Below are 16,883 nucleotides of genomic sequence, written 5' to 3' on the forward strand. Positions count from 1 at the left end.
GCTTCAAATCTAATTAATCCATCAACATCGCCATCAGAACAGCTGATATGTTACTTTATTTCATTTGCAAAAAGCTAATTTTGCGTACTCTTCAATATGCCTACATTTAGTACCTATTGCAGATTACCTACAAAATAGACAACACCAATCCCTTTTTTGCATACCTGCCATAAAGGCTTTTATGGAGGGATTAAAAAGGTTTATTCCACTACATACACCACCACTGCCTATATGGAACCTAAATATTGTGTTAACAAGACTTATGGGTCCACATTTTGAGCCATTATGCAGATGTCAAATACAGTTCCTAACATGGAAGGTCGCTTTTCTTGTGGCACTTACCTCCCTAAGAAGAGTAAGTGAAATACACACACTCACTGTAGAGGACTCATATTTTCAAATATTCCAAGGCCAAGTGCGCTTACGCACAAACCTAAAATTTCTACCAAAGGTCATCTCACGTTATCACTTAAATCAAACTTTGGACTTATCCATTTTCTTCCCAAAACCGGAAACACTGGCAGAAAGAGCATTACATACACTAGATGTCAGAGGTGCTCTTATGTAGTATCTGGAAAGAAGAAAACGCTTCAGGAAAACACAAATATTTGTGACATTTTTCACTCCACTCGAAGGCAATGCTATCTCAAAACCAGGAATAGCAAGATGTATAGTTAAATGTATGCAAATTTGCTATGCAGAAGCCAAAAGAACACTAATCGCCATCTCTAGAGCTCATTCAACAAGGAGAAAAGGTGTGGTATTGACCTTTATAGGGAATATTCCATTAACTTACATTTGCAAAACAGCAACATGTATAAAACCACATACTTTTACTAAATACCATTGTGTTGATGTGCAAGCCAGACCAGTCTCAAGCAAGTAAAACACTCCTACGCATGTTTTTATCAACTGCACCATCTCATGCCTAAAACTGCTGAGAGAGGGGTATTGCTTTACAGTCTATGCATAGCATATGTATCTGCAGCCAACACATGCACGAATGGAGTATGTTACTTTTGCAGCGTGAATCTTTCTGGATTCACTATGCTGTGCATTATTCTGCCCTCTAGTGGTTGGACCCGGAATTGTTGTATTTCTTCACTTTTTTTTTCGTGGCCCAGGTGGGCATCGACATACCACCATTTGGTGTCCTTCGTGTCGTCAACGCGCTTTCTCCGGAAGCTCCCACCTTTGGTCTCCCTCATCAGATTCTTTTTTTCCACCGTTGGGTCTGGATCGTCAGTGAAGGAGCTCCACAACTTTGGAGAGAAGAATCCACAAAATACAGGAAGATCGAAAAATCACCTGAGAACATACCGGATTACGAGTCAAGTAACTGGGTCTACGAAAGAGGAGAAAAAACGCTTATTCTACAGAGAATGCGCACACAGGGGGCTCCGTGGGCGCGGTGATGGACAACACTCCCTTTAAATTCTGCGCCAACTGCCACCACAAGTACGTGCAGAAGGACCAATACCCAATTTGCAATCTCTGCCTGCCGATCGACCATTGAAGTGAGGACTGCAACGCCTGTGCGGCATTCAACCCGGAAACCCTCAAGAGTAAGAGAGGCAAAGAAGAGCAAACTACAGCATGCAGGGGACACTTCCCTCGCACCGAGAAAATTCGGACTCTCCAGTGGAGAAGAAGTCAACCTCGCCGAAGGACCAGAAGACGCCATAGTCGTCGAGGTCAAAAAGAAAACGCCGAAGGAGGTAAGAGTTGTCGAACCCCAGGCACTCCACTGATACTCGCAAAAGTGAGTCAAAGTCCTCGAAAGGAGCATTGCTGTAGAAACATTAGACGTCCGCAACTGCATCCAAGGACAAACAGCCCGTCAGTTCCTTCGACAAGGACTCCCAGACTGCGAAAACCCAAGATAAGGCAAAGGCGTCGAAGAGTAGCCACGAAAGGGATGCTTCGACGTCGAAAAATGAAGGGCTGAAAGCGGCTACAACGTCTTCGACGTCTGCAACCGTGAAGAGAAAAGCCAAAACCCTCGACGGCGATCACGTGTCCGAGATGGAGAAGAAAAAGAAAAGGCTCGTGCCGAAATGGCAAGCATCTTGCAACGCAAGAGGGACTTCGACGAGAAAATGAAACAGTTCACTATTCCGTCGAAATCCACGCCCGAAGCTGAAAGGTGCGTCGAGGAAATTAAACCAACGACCACACCAGAACCTGGCGAGGAGCAGGAGGTGAAAGAGCTGTATTACAGCGACGCCGAAGGTGAGGAAGACTAGAAAGCTTACCAGGGCTCGACATCCTTGGAGGCGGAGGACTTGCAGTGGCAGGATCTCGACGCGGAATCACCAGAAGAAGGGCTAGAATCCTATCCTTCGAGGCCTTCGCCGCCGGATGACATGGGGATCTATAACCAAGTCGTCAAGAGGGCTGCAGACACATATGGAGTGCAGCTAGAGGAGGAGAAACCCCCATCTTGCTTCCTCTTAGAGACATTGTTGCCATCACAGACAAGAAGCCAGTTCCTACCCATGCTCCCAAGTGTCCTGGACCATGGGAAGGAGGCATTCAAGGAATCTGCTATGTGTAAAGCAGTAACCCCAAGGATGGAGAAAAAATACAAAATCTCTTCTAAAGACTCAATGTATATTAAGGGATCAGTACCAGCGGATTCAATTATAACATCCATGGCTAGGAAGAGGGCAAATATACCCACAAATACAGGACCACTTCCAGATAAAGAGAGCAGGAGAATGGACCTAATGGGGAGGAAAATGGAAAGGAGTGCGGCGATCCAATGGTGCATCGCTAATTCCAATGCGCTCATCAACAGGCACGCATACCAGTACTGGGAAGAAATGGGCGAACTCCTTAAACACCTACCTGAGCAATACCAGAGAAGGGTGAGCCACCTGGTAGAAGAGGGAAATAACATGGCTAATACATGCCTGAAGTTGGCCCTAGACGCAGCTGAGACATCAAGCAGGCAGATGATTCTGGAAATAACAGAGAGGAGGCATGCCTGGCTAAGGATTTCGGACTTCAAGACTGAAGTACAAAATAACATACTCAACACATCCTTCAACGGGGAACAGCTTTTCGGCGCTCCAGTTGACGAGAAACTGAATCAACTCAAGAAGGACAATGAGACCGCTAGGTCCATGGGGACACTGCAGTTCAGAGGAATGAGAAGGGGAGCACCTTCAAGGAAACCAACGAGTAGGGGGGGTACCAAACTGTGGCACCACACCAAACCTTCCAACAGGGTTATCAAGGAGGTAACCAAGGCCAACAGCAGGGACAGCAGCAGCAAAACTGGCAATATCAGCCCGAGGACAATCCTTTCGAGGGCGCGCACGAGGAGGAGGAAACTGGCAGAGAGGGGGTTAACCCACATCCAAGTGACTCCACTGTAGACCCAACGTACACCCAGTCAACATATCTAGGGGTGCAGCAAAAGATAACACAAAGACCAGAACTAACTCAAGACCAACAACAGTTCCTCCAGCACACAACACCAGAAGGAGGCAGGATAAAACTTCTTCCAGGACTGGAGGAAGATCACATCAGAGAAATGGATACTAAACCTCATATAATACGGCTCCTGTATAGAGCTAGAAAAACCACCTCCAAACAAAAGGCCAAAAAGCAGAGTACACTCAGCAAAGGAGCGTTCTCATTTGCTACAAGAAGCACAGGAACTTCTAAAGAAAAGGGCCATAGAAAGAGTACACTGAGCGGAACAAGGGTGTCTACTCCACCTACTTCCTCATACCAAAGGTGGACGAAACATTACGACCAATTCTGGATCCAAGATTCTTAAACAAATTCATTAAAACTCAAAGATTCAAAATGGCATCTCTCCAAGAGGTAATACCCCAGTTACAGGAATGGGATTACATGGTAACTATCGACTTAAAGGACACTTACTTACACATCCCCATCAGCAGCAAACACACACATCTACTAAGGTTTATGATCAACAGGACTCGCTACCCGTTCACAGTGCTGGCATTCGGACTCAAATCCGCACCAAGGGTTTTCACAAAAGGCCTGGCAGCAGTAGCAGCACACTTAAGGAGGCAAGGAATACATTTATACCCGTACCTCTGGCTGGTAAAAGCAAACTCGTAAAACAAGTGCAAGTGGCACATGCAAGAGTTCATACAAACACTAGTCCAACTAGGGTTTTCAATTCATTGGGGAAAATCATCAATAGAACCAGAACAAGTGAAGATATTCTTAGGGGCAGAGATCAACACCATACAGGACAAGGTGTTTCCGAGCGCAAAGAGAACTTTGACAATATTGAAGGAAACGTCTTTACCACAAGGGGCAAGCTCTGACAGTGAGGACAGTGGGCAAACTGATGGGAATGATGGCATCATGCATACATTTAGTCCCAAACATCCGCCTACACATGAGACCATTCCAAGAATGGATCCATTAACAATGGTCACAGGCAACAGGGAGTTGGGAAGATCTAGTGGTTGACACGCAAACAATACAGCACAAACTAGCGTGATGGAACAAAAGGAACATAACACAAGGGAAGCCATTCACACAACCAACTACAACAGTGACCATCACTACAGATGCCTCCCAGATGGGTTGGAGAGTGCACACAAACACCCTCCAAGTAAGGGGATTGTGGTCACAACAGGATGAGATAAAGCACATCTACTACCTAGAGCTAAAGACAGTGTTCCTAGCCTTAAAAGCCTTTCAGAAACAACTGTACGGACACAGGGTACTAATCCAAACGGACAATACAACCACCATGTTCTACATAAACAAACAAGGAGGAACACAATCAGTGACCCCATCAGTTCTGGCACATTCCAAGGCAAATAGACTTGCTAGCAATACATCTTCTAGGGAAGGACAATGTGGAAGCAGACAGACGTCAGCATCCCACGAATGGGAAATCAATCAACAAAAAAATCCAGAAGATATTCCACAAATGGGGAGCTCCGCAAATAGACATATTTGCAACACGCCAAAACTTCACATCCAGACAACTGTGCAAACGGTCCCTAGGGAATGCGCTATGGATGAGCTGGTCAGGGACATTTGCCTACGCTTTTCCACCGATACCACTGCTACACAGAGTACTAAAGAAATGCAGATTCAGCAACATGACGCACCTCAGTGGGCCAGACAAACCAGGTTCTCCCAGATTATGGAGATGGCTCAAGCGCCTGCACACAGGTTCCCCGCAAGAAAGGACCTATTAACGATGCAAAGTGGAAGGGTGCTACACCAAGAGCCAGAGCGCCTTAGCCTGGCAGCATGGCTCCTGAAGACCTAGAGTTTGCACACCTCAAACTACCAGCAAGCACAATAGCGATGCTTAGAGAGGCAAGGAGGCCTGCCACAAGGAAGTGCTACGTAGCAAAGTGGAAAAGATTCTCTGAATGGTGCAATAGGGAGAAACTGCAAAGAATTACCAAGGAATCCTTAGTACTAAAGTACTTAATACATCTACTACAAAATAAACGAAGCTACAGATCTCCAAGGGTGCACTTAGCAGAGAGAGTGGCTTACACAAGAGTAGAAACAGGGAAGAGTTTCTTCACTTCCCAAGTAGTAGAGATTACTAGAAGGGGCAAAGAGAATTGCACCGCCAAACAGAATGCCACCTCCAGCATGGAACCTCAACGTAGTGCTAACTCAATTGATGAAGGCACCATTTGAGCTTATTCATAAAGCAACACTGCATATGCTCACGCTAAAGACAGCCTTCTTAGTAGCTATCACATCGCTACGAAGAGTAAGCGAATTACAAGCACTAACACTACAAGAGCCCTATCTACAAATACACAATGATAGGTTCGTAATAAGAACGGACCCACATTTCATGCCAAAGGTGGTGTCACGGTTCCACATAAATCAGACCATACAAATACCAAGTTTTTTACAAAAACCAACCACAAGCACAGAAAGGGCGTTACACACACTGGACGCCAGGAGCGCAGTGATGCACTATATAGAAAGGACAAAAGAGTGCAGAAAAACAACGTAATTCTTTGTATCTTTTGCCAGCAGTTTTTTGGGACGACCAGTTACCAAAAATACCATTGCACGACAGATTGCACAAACCATACAATTCTGCCACAAACAAGCAGGGCAAGAATTACAAGAAGCAACAATTGCGTTTCTAGCAAATACACCTATTCAAGACATTTGCCAAGCAGCAACATGGTCCTCAGTGCACACGTTCACTAAGCACTACTGCATAGATATTCGAATGAACAAAGCAGCACCAGTGGAACAGAAGGTCTTACAACACATATTCAGTAACCAGCGCTCATCTTCCACACAGCTACCACAAACCTAGCAAACCGCTACAAAGTCTATGCACAGCATAGTGAATCCAGAAAGATTCACGCTGCAAAACGTATAGTTTCTTACCTGTCAGTGTAGTTTTGCAGCTTGAAGACTTTCTGGATTCACTAGCGATCTCACCCTCCTTCGCCAGAAAGATGAGACAGGAGGAAGACTATTAAAACAGGAGAAAGACTATTAAAAGAGAAGAAGAAGAAAAGAAAAAAAATAATCTGATGATGGAGACAAAGGTGGGAGCTTCCGGAGGAAGCGCGTCGAAGTCACAAAGGACACCAAATGGTGGTATGTCGATGCCCACCTGGGCCACGAAAAAAAAGAGAAGAAATACAACAATTCCGGACCCAACCAATAGATGGAGGAATAATGCACAGCATAGTGAATCCAGAAAGTTTTCAAGCTGCAAAACTACGCCGACAGGTAAACTATATATTTTGCAGCGTGAATCTTTCTGGATTCACTATGCTGTGCATTATTCCGCGATCTTGTGGTTGGGTCCGGATTCGTAGTCTTTTCTTTGTGGTTTTTTTTTTTTTTTTTTTTGTAGCCCAGGTGGGCGTCGACGTCCACCATTTGGTGCACCTCCCGTGACGTCGTCGTGCTTCCTGCGGAAGTCCCACCTTTGGGGCGCCATCTTCAGATTCTTTTTTCCGCCGTTGGGTCTGGATCGTCATCGGGAAGCTCCAGAAATTCACTCGGAGGAAGAAGGAAGAAAAGCGAGTTTCGTCGATAGAATCAATAGAAGACATCAGGAATAGAACAGATTTCATCAGGAGCGCGAAGAAAGAGGACCAGCGCGCTTTTTTCTTCGACAGCCTTGGAGAATGCACGCTCAGAGACCCTGAGCGAAATGGACAAGACGCCATTCAAGTTCTGCCCAAACTGCCACCACAAGTTCGCGCAGAAAGACCAGCATCCGGTCTGCAACCTCTGCCTACCGGTTGATCACCAGAGTATCGACTGCAACGCCTGCTCAGCCTTCGCGCCGAAGACACTCAGGGTGAGAGAGAGGCAGAGAAGAGCCAACGCCAACATGGATGGCAAAGGGAAAGCCCCGACACTCTACGATCTGGGCGTCGACACGGACGACGAGGACAACGTCGCCGAGACAGCCGAAAACTTCACGGTCGTAGAGACCGACAAGAAAAAAGAAAACGAGGTAAGAGAATCGTCGAGCGCAAAACAAAAAACACCTCAAACACGAGGGTGACTCGAGAAAAACTGAGTCAAGGTCCACGAAGGGAGCCCCGGCGCCGAAAACTTCGACGTCCAAAGGGGGAACTTCGGACAAAAGGCCCAGCGGATCCTTAGAAAAGGACTCCCTGGTGCAGAAAGACGCCGAAAGGCAAGGGTCGTCGAAATCATCCCATGAAACGGGCCGATCGACGCAGAAAGAACGTTCGACGTCGACGCAAGTTTCATCGAAAAGACCCGCGGTCGACGCCGAAAGCATCTCCGAAATGGAGAAAAAGAAGAGGCGGCTCGAGGCCGAAATGGAGAACATCCTTCAAAGGAAGAGGGAGTTCGACGCCAGGATGAAGGAATTCAAGATTCCAACGGTTTCATCGGCGGACGTCGCCGAGGTCGAAGACGAGTTCGACGCCGAAGGGCTGACAAGGGATCTCGAAGAAGAAGAGGAGCCCTATTATGAGGGAGAAGCCGAGGAAGAAGACCAACAGTCGTTCTACGAATCGGCGGCATCTACCAGCAACGACGTCGAATGGCACGATCTCGACACCGAAAACCCGGAGGAGTCCGTGGACACGTACCCCTCGAGGCCTTCGCCACCCGACGACATCGGGGTGTACAATATGGTGGTGAGGAGCGCAGCAATGGCCTTCGGCGTCAAACTCGACGAGGAGAGGCCGAAAGCCGATTTTCTCGTCGAGACACTGCTCCCCATCCAGACTAGGAGTCAGTTCCTCCCCATGCTACAAAGCGTGATGAACCAGGGGAGAGAAGCCTTCAAGGAACCTGCGACCTGCCGGTCGATCACGCCCAGGACAGAGAAGAAATATAAGCACTCCTCCCTGGACCCACCTTACATCAAGGGTAGCGTCACCGCAGACTCCATCATAGCCTCCACGGCCAGGAGAAGGGCCAACGTCCCAGCAACTTCGGGCCCACCTCCGGATAAAGAGAGCAGGAGGATCGACCTCACAGGCAGAAAGGTCGAGAGGAACGCCGCAATGCACTGGCGCATGGCGAATTCGAATGCACTCCTCAATAGACACCAATACCAGCACTGGGATGAGATGGGGGAGCTAGTAAAGCACCTCCCCGAAGAATACCGCCAGAGAGCCTCTCACCTGGTAGATGAAGGCAAGAACATCGCCAACTCCTGTATAAAGACGGCGTTGGATGGGGCAGAGACTTCAGCAAGACTCATGGCCATAGGGGTCACAGAGAGGAGGCATGCATGGCTAAGAATCTCGGGATTCAAACCGGAAGTGCAGAACAACATCCTTGGCACCCCCTTCAACGGAGAGACACTGTTCGGAGCAACGGTGGACGAAAAGCTCACCCAGCTCAAAAAGGAAAACGAGACAGCGAGGTCCATGGGGGCCCTACAGCTGAGGGGAATGAGACGAGGAAATCCCTCGAGGAGACCCTACGGTAGGGGTGGAAGCCAACAGGGGACGTCGCACCAGGCGTTCCAACAAGGTCAGCAGGGCGACGGTCACGGACAAAGTCAGCAGAAGCAAAACTGGCAATATCAACCTCGGGGCCAGTCCTTTCGCGGGAGAGGGAACGGACGTGGCCAAAGGAGGAGAGGGGGCGATCAGCCCTCCTCGAAGTGACTCAGCACGCAAGAAGACGCCTACCCTCGTCAGGTCCCCAAGGGTGAGGCGCAAAAAAGTGTCATCAGGGGGAAGAGAAGATTCAAGAGCCTACGAGCATACGTCACCAGTAGGCGGAAGGCTGAGGTTCTACCTTCAGGAGTGGCGGCGTATAACCACAGACAAGTGGATACGGAACATCGTGCAGTACGGATACTGCGTAGACTTGGAGAAAAGACCTCCAAACAGGAAGCCGAAGGGAAGACCGAGATCGGCCCAAGAACTGGCAATACTCAGAGAAGAAACGCGGAAACTCCTACAAAAGAGAGCCATAGAGACAGTGCCGTTCAGAGAACGCAACAAAGGGGTCTACTCAAACTACTTCGTGGTTCCGAAGGTAGACGGAGACCTCAGACCCATACTGGACCTCCGTTACCTAAACAAGTTCATCAGAACGCAAAGGTTCAAAATGACTTCACTGCAGGAGGTACTGCCACAGATAAGAGAAGGGGTCTTCATGGTCACCGTGGACCTCAAGGATGCCTACCTTCACATCCCAATAAACAGAAGGCACAAGGGCCTTCTAAGATTCAACATCGAACAGGAACACTACCAGTTCACAACCCTGGCCTTCGGATTAAAATCAGCGCCAAGGGTCTTTACAAAATGCCTGTCGGCGGTAGCGGCACACCTACGAAAGCAGGGAATACACGTATACCCCTACTTGGACGACTGGCTGGTCAAGGCAAACTCACGCGAGAAGTGCGAGAGGCACGCAAGACGCGTAACAGACACCCTCACAAATCTGGGATTTTCCATCCACTGGGGAAAATCATCGCTGGAACCGGAACAGGTAAAGATTTTCCTGGGGGCAAAGATCAACTCCCTCAACAGTACAGTAGTGCCCAGCGACAGGAGGACAGATGCTCTACTGAAGGAGACGCAGCTCTACCAGAAGGGGCGAGCTCTGACAGTGAGGGCGGTGAGCAAGATGATGGGGATGATGGCGTCCTGTATCCAGCTGGTGCCGAATGTACGCCTGCACATGAGACCATTCCAGGAATGGCTGCAACAGCAATGGTCACAAGCAAACGGAAGTTGGGAGGATCTAGTGGTTGTTACGCACGCAGTGCAGGAGGAGATAACTTGGTGGAACAGAGACAACATAACAACGGGGAGAAGCCTGACACCACCAAGCCCAACAGTGACCATTACCACGGACGCATCGCAGAAGGGATGGGGAGCGCACATGGACAACCTCAGAGTGAGGGGTCTATGGGCTCCAGCAGATGCGGTCCGCCACATCAACTACCTCGAGTTGAAAACGATACTGCTAGCCCTGAAGGCATTCCAGAGACACCTGTTCGGCCAGAGGGTGTTGGTCCAGACAGACAACACCACGGCGATGTTCTACATCAACAAACAAGGGGGGACACAGTCGTTTCCCCTCTCATCCCTAGCTCAGGAGATTTGGAGATGGGCCATACCTCTCAAGATAGATCTACTGGCAATTCACCTACCAGGGAAGGACAATGTGGAGGCAGACTGGCTGAGCAGGCAGACCTCAGCATCGCACGAGTGGGAGCTCAATGGCCAGGAAACGGAGAAAATCTTCCGGAGATGGGGGACTCCCACAATAGACCTATTTGCAACACGCCACAATGCAAAATGCCAAAGCTTCGCGTCCAGGCAACCAGATCAGCAATCCAAGGGAAATGCCCTATGGATAAGCTGGTGGAGGACATTTGCCTACGCCTTTCCACCGATACCCCTGTTGCACAGAGTGCTCGACAAGTGCAGAACCAGCAACATGACTCTGATCCTGGTGGCTCCACAGTGGGCGAGGCAGACATGGTTCTCACAAATTCAAGAAATGGCGCAAGGCAATCCGTACAGGTTCGAGAGGAGAAAAGACCTGCTCTCAATGCAAAACGGGGAGGTCCTGCACCCAGAGCCAGAGACCCTCAACCTAGCAGCATGGCTCCTGAAGACCTAGAGTTCGCACACCTAAGGTTACCTCAGAGCACTATGCGAGTGCTACGGGAGGCAAGGAAACCTACTACAAGAAAGTGCTACAGCGCAAAATGGAAGAGATTCACGGTGTGGTGCAGGAAAAAGGGCCTGCAAAACAGAATGACAAGAGACTCAACTGTGCTGAGGTACCTCACACACCTTCTAAAGAGTAACCTCTGCTCGAGCTCCCTAAGGGTACACCTAGCAGCGATCGTTGCCTACACCAGAGGTGAGAAAGGTGGAAGTTTCTTCACCTCGCAGGTGGTGAAGAGATTCATGGAGGGAGCCAAAAGAATGGCACCCCCGAAAAGGTTGCCGCCGCCGGCATGGAATTTAAATGTGGTTCTGACGGAGCTCATGAAGGCGCCGTTTGAACCCATTCACAAGGCCACTCTACAAATGTTGACGATGAAAACTGCCTTTCTAGTGGCCATAACCTCACTACGCAGGGTGAGCGAGCTTCAAGCACTAACGCTACAGGAGCCCTACATTCAAATTCACAAAGACAGGGTAGTCCTGAGGACGGACCCACACTTCATGCCCAAGGTAGTGTCGGCGTTCCACATGAATCAGAGTATCTAGATACCGAGTTTCTTCCAAAACCCGACTACAAACGCAGAAAAGGCCCTGCACACCCTCGATGCCAGACGAGCGGTGATGCACTACATTGAAAGAACCAAGGAACTCAGGAAGTCGAAGCAGCTGTTTGTGTCCTTTGCTACTAGCTTCATGGGTAGACCAGTGACCAAGGGCACCATCGCTAGGTGGATTGCCCTCACTATTCAATTCTGTCACAAACAGGCTGGACAGGAGCTAGCGGAGGGGCCCCAAGCTCACTCCACAAGGAAGAAGGGGGCCACAGTTGCCTTCCTGGCAAACACGCCCATCCAAGACATTTGTCTCGCAGCAACTTGGGCATCTGTGCACACGTTCACAAAACACTACTGCGTGGACATTCAAATGAATAAGGAAGCACAGGTCGGACAGAAGGTGCTACAACACATTTTCAACGACCAGCGATCATCTTCCACCCAGCCACCACAAAAATAGGAAAACCGCTACAAAGTCTATGCACAGCATAGTGAATCCAGAAAGATTCACGCTGCAAAACGAAAAGTTTCTTACCTGTCGGTGTAGTTTTGCAGCTTGAAGATCTTTCTGGATTCACTAGCGAACCCACCCACCTCCGCCAGGAAGATGAGGCTGGAGGAAGAGGGGGTGAAATGGAAAGGATCAAAGAAATGGAAACGTACAGAAATATGGACAAAAGGATTAATCAATCGCCTAGGGTTAAAAAAAACAGGGAAAAAAGAACCCGAAGATGGCGCCCCAAAGGTGGGACTTCCGCAGGAAGCACGACGACGTCACGGGAGGTGCACCAAATGGTGGACGTCGACGCCCACCTGGGCTACAAAAAAAAACAAAAAAAAAAACACAAAAAAGACTACGAATCCGGACCCAACCACAAGATCGCGGAATAATGCACAGCATAGTGAATCCAGAAAGATCTTCAAGCTGCAAAACTACACCGACAGGTAAGAAACTTTTCGTTACCCTATAAGCATCGGTTTGTAGCATGTAGCTCTGCAGATTCACATGCACCCTCCCGCCTCCACAGCTGGTATTAGATGGTGACACAAATACACACATATACAGCATGTTACCCTGCAAAGCTGAATTAGAAGACTATACCCTCGCTTCCTTTATGGCATGTGGAAAAAACATTATTTAACAAAGGAACTTTTAAGCATGCCTGATGCCTTGTGGAGGAGGAAATACGGTCCATGGCGCCTACCATAATAATTCCTTGAGGAAAACAGAAAAACAACTTGCAGTGTCTAGGCTCAACACTAGATGGCAGGAGTAAGCATAGCATGTGAATCTGCATCATTACACGCTGTGAATAGATGCTTACAAAGCAGTAGGTATTCTCTAGTATTCACTGGTGAAGTTTCCAGAGGCTAGGTATTTACAATGTATTGGATGACATTTTTCTGTTCCACTTCTTAAGCAGTAATTGGTGACAATTCTGTTCTGTGCTGTTTTAGATATATACGTTTATTCTGATACAGTGGATTCTTGAAAGAAAAATAATGTAGAGCACCTTTTCTTATTGTACGTATTGGAAAATAAAAATAGCCTTCTCTTTTATCAACAGGAATGACTCCTCCACGTCCACCCTTGTGTCCTCCAGGTCCTCCGGGCCCTCCAGGCCCTCCTCCGCCTGGCCAGCCCATTCCCCCTCCAATGCCTGGGCATCCTAATCGTGGTGACAGACCACCTCCTCCAGTAATGTTTCCTGGACAGCCTTTTGGCCAGCCTCCACTTGTTCCCCTTCCTCCTGGTCCTCCTCCACCTGTTTATGGACCCCCGCCTGGGCCCCCTCCTCCACAGCAAGGTCCTCCTCCACCTCCAGGCCCCTTCCCTCCACGACCACCAGGTCCACCAATGGCACTTGCTCCTCCTCCACACCTCCCTGGACCACCCCCTGGTGGCCCCCCTCCTGCACCTCACGTGAATCCAAATTTCTTTCCACCAATGGGCAACAGTGGCATTCCTACATCTGACAGTCGTGGGCCACCACCATCTGATCCATATGGACGTCCACCACCATACGACAGAGGTGACTACGGACCCCCTGGAAGGTAATATAAATGTTTCTATTAGTTTGTAAGGCATACTCGTTAGCAAAAAGTAAAACATTCCAGTTGTTCAGCTTGCACTCAAGCTGAACATAGCCTTGAAAGTGTCAGGTGTCATTCAAATTACGATTATTTGAAATACATATTTGTGAGTTTTATCCAGCTGTATGGCTCGCTGAAGGTGTGAGATAATGAAGAGGTTTATGGAAATAAGTCAGTTATGCATCATGATCAGAACACTATTGAAGCAACTACAGATAACACACCAAAGTGCTAGAGAAGATTGTAATTGTATATAGGGAAGTAATGTATAGCAGACCGGCTTAGTTTTATTTTTCCCGTAAGGTCGATTATTTGGAGTACTCTTCCCTTTTTAAGAACCAGGGAGTGGGTGGAGGTCATTACTTCCTGTTTTGACATATAATGTACCTATGGTTTATTTCTCCTTGCCAGAGAAATATGTTAAGGGGCTGCCTTGAGTTTACTGGTTTCTGCTCCTTTAATCTTGTTCACTCTGAAGTGGAATGCTTTTTGTCATCGGATTTGAGTGACCTTTTCACCGAGGTCCCTCTCAAACTTAATTATCCATTTCCCTGAGAAGAATGTAATTCCTTATGTTGTGATATTTTTCTGATTAGAAAAGTGGCCAGAAATGTTTAGTTGACTTGTTTTAACTGTCCTTTGAACGCCGAAATACTGATAAAATACGCCTTGTAAAGCTTGTTGAGGTGAGCAATGTGCACATATTAAGGGCCTGTTATGAGGAAAGAGCACCTGACCAGCCTGGTGAACTGGAGGGTGCCTCAGAGGAAGTAGGGGTAATTAGAAGATGACTGGATAATAACATTTTAGTCCTAATGAGTTGTTGGTTGTTAGGGAGGGTTCGATAAATGAGAATTCCTCCACTAACCAAAATGGCACTGAGGAAAGGATGTGCAAGCAGTGCTGTAGTGAAGCAAAGTTTTCATGTGGGGTCAGTCAGTATGTATTGCGGGACAGGTTTTTCCAGTAATAGTGCTGTAATGAAGAGAAATGGGAAAGGATAGGCCCCATTTAAAAATGTAAATTGATTTGCATAAGCGTTGTTGCATGTATTTCATTAAAAAGACGTCAAATACATTTGGAATGAAACGCATTCAATTACATTTTCTTCTCTTGTTCTTTTCAATACGGGAGAACAGGACTTAATAAGCATATTGTGACTAGACCAAAAAAGTAAAGGCAGTACAGACAATCGACATGTTTTGGCTAGGCATTTCAGAAACCAAGTTTCAAATTGCAACGTTTACTGCTCAATCCACCCAGCTATCACAGGCCAGGCTGAGAGTGCATCTTTCAAGGTAGAAGGCAGCCACAGTTGCTTACCTAGGACACATCTAGATGACATTTGTAGAACGGCTACATGGCGCTTGTTGCATAAACTGCTAGATCTAGCTGTGTAGATCTGGGTTCAAAATAAGCTGCTCAGCTTGTACATGCATTGTTTGGCAACGTTCCTGTTTTCCTGTCTAAGATTTCTCATTTAAAGGGGGTGTCACTTTGCCAAGAAACCTCGGTCACACTTGGTTTGTTTCTCTAGGCATACAGATGGATAGAGTATGACACCATGAACCCTTTCTTATAATTTGCCTGAGAAAGGATCGAAATAGGGACTGCAGACAGTCCTGCCAAAAACATGGGTTATAATTGACCGAGTCGGCATATTCATGACATTTGAAGCTAATGTTATTACAGGCTTTTACTGTGAGGCAGTGCAGTATACAATGTGTAAAATGATAAAGCAAATTTCAGACCTATTGTGCAAAAAGCAATACATGGAGAATGGACACTATATGAAACAATGTAATATTCGTTGTATTCCTTCCAAACATTTTATGATAATCATTATTAACTAAATGTCTTCCATTATTTGAGGTGTAGTACAGAATCTGCATACTTTATTCAAAGGGCAATTCGTCCTCTACTACCACAGCCTGTCTGTGGCAGGGAGTGCAGACCTCTTATACTTGCAGCAGAGATTCCCTACTGCAACACCAGAGGCATAGCTTGACGTCCTGTATGTAGCCGTTTTACACCAAGAATATGAAAATGTGTACTTGTGATACTGACATCTGTCGAGAGCAATAGCATTAGAATTATTGCTGTCATCGTGTCCTTTACAAATAAGTGTCAGTTTTGCAGCGTGAATCTTTCTGGATTCACTATGCTGTGAGCTATATAATAAGGTGCGAACATGCAACAGGAGCACCGTTGCTTAATGTACATCATGTCTGTTTTCAGCGGGTTAATGTAGAAGAAACAAGTTGCTCACGTTTATCATTTTTTTTTGCAGCTTGATGCCTGTTCCAGGTTCACAGGCGACCAACCTGGCTGCATTAGAGAATTCAGGGGCTTAGTTGAATGAAGAGCTGATCACGTAAAAGCCATATTAAAGGGACTAATAAGATGGCACAAAAAAGTTGATTATTGCATATTCTGGCAGTCCTGTTAGGATCTCTCACTAGAGATGCATCTTCAGTTGAAGCCCATTTTGTTGTCGTTTTCAACTGATATTAAAAACCATTTAGGATGTGGCCATTGTGTTGCAGGGTGCTACACAGCACTTTGCTGTACACCGAATATTAAGCTATAAATCTGTTGATGCATCCAACGGACTGTTATGCCATATTGTGCTCATACTTTGGTTTTAGACCAGTTCAGCACAAACTGAAAATGTCTATGTATGTGGCACACATTTTTGTAGAGAAACAGATTTATTAATTCCTTGCATGTTTTTGAGAAATTTCGTGCAGATTGGGAGCATTTTCCAAATTGCCGTTTTACAGCTCTCTGTATTTACAGGCAGTGAATAGCATCAGAGGTGGGCCTTAGCGACTGCTGTTACCATATCTGCATTGCAGCATTGACTGAGTTACCTATTGATAAAGATATCCGATTAGTTTAAATGTTTTATATGCGAACACATGTAAAATGGATCTACGTTGAGATATCCTCCAGTTTTTTTGTCACCCAGTTTTACGCCTTCCAATTTCCCTGGGCTGAGAGTGGCAAATGCCCTTGTGCTCTTGGGGTTACAAACACACAAAGGTAGAGTTCATGTGAGGTGCAATGGATGTCATAGAAACCATAGAGCCAG

The 16,883-nt window shown here is 47.1% G+C and overlaps 1 protein-coding gene across 4 annotated transcripts in view; it reads left to right on the plus strand.

Moving 5' to 3' along the window:
- The window catches only part of CPSF6 (cleavage and polyadenylation specific factor 6), a 389,871-nt gene that overhangs the window by 223,308 nt on the left and 149,680 nt on the right, over positions 1 to 16,883 (plus strand). For all 4 annotated transcript variants that reach the window (XM_085653879.1, XM_085653881.1, XM_085653878.1 and 1 more), the window contains one exon: positions 13,264 to 13,750. In XM_085653879.1, coding sequence (XP_085510005.1) covers positions 13,264 to 13,750 — 487 coding nt within the window. The remainder of the gene's footprint in view (positions 1 to 13,263; positions 13,751 to 16,883) is intronic.

This window comes from Triturus cristatus, chromosome 4_1, assembly GCF_964204655.1.
Source record: "Triturus cristatus chromosome 4_1, aTriCri1.1, whole genome shotgun sequence".
Lineage (NCBI taxonomy): Eukaryota > Metazoa > Chordata > Amphibia > Caudata > Salamandridae > Triturus > Triturus cristatus.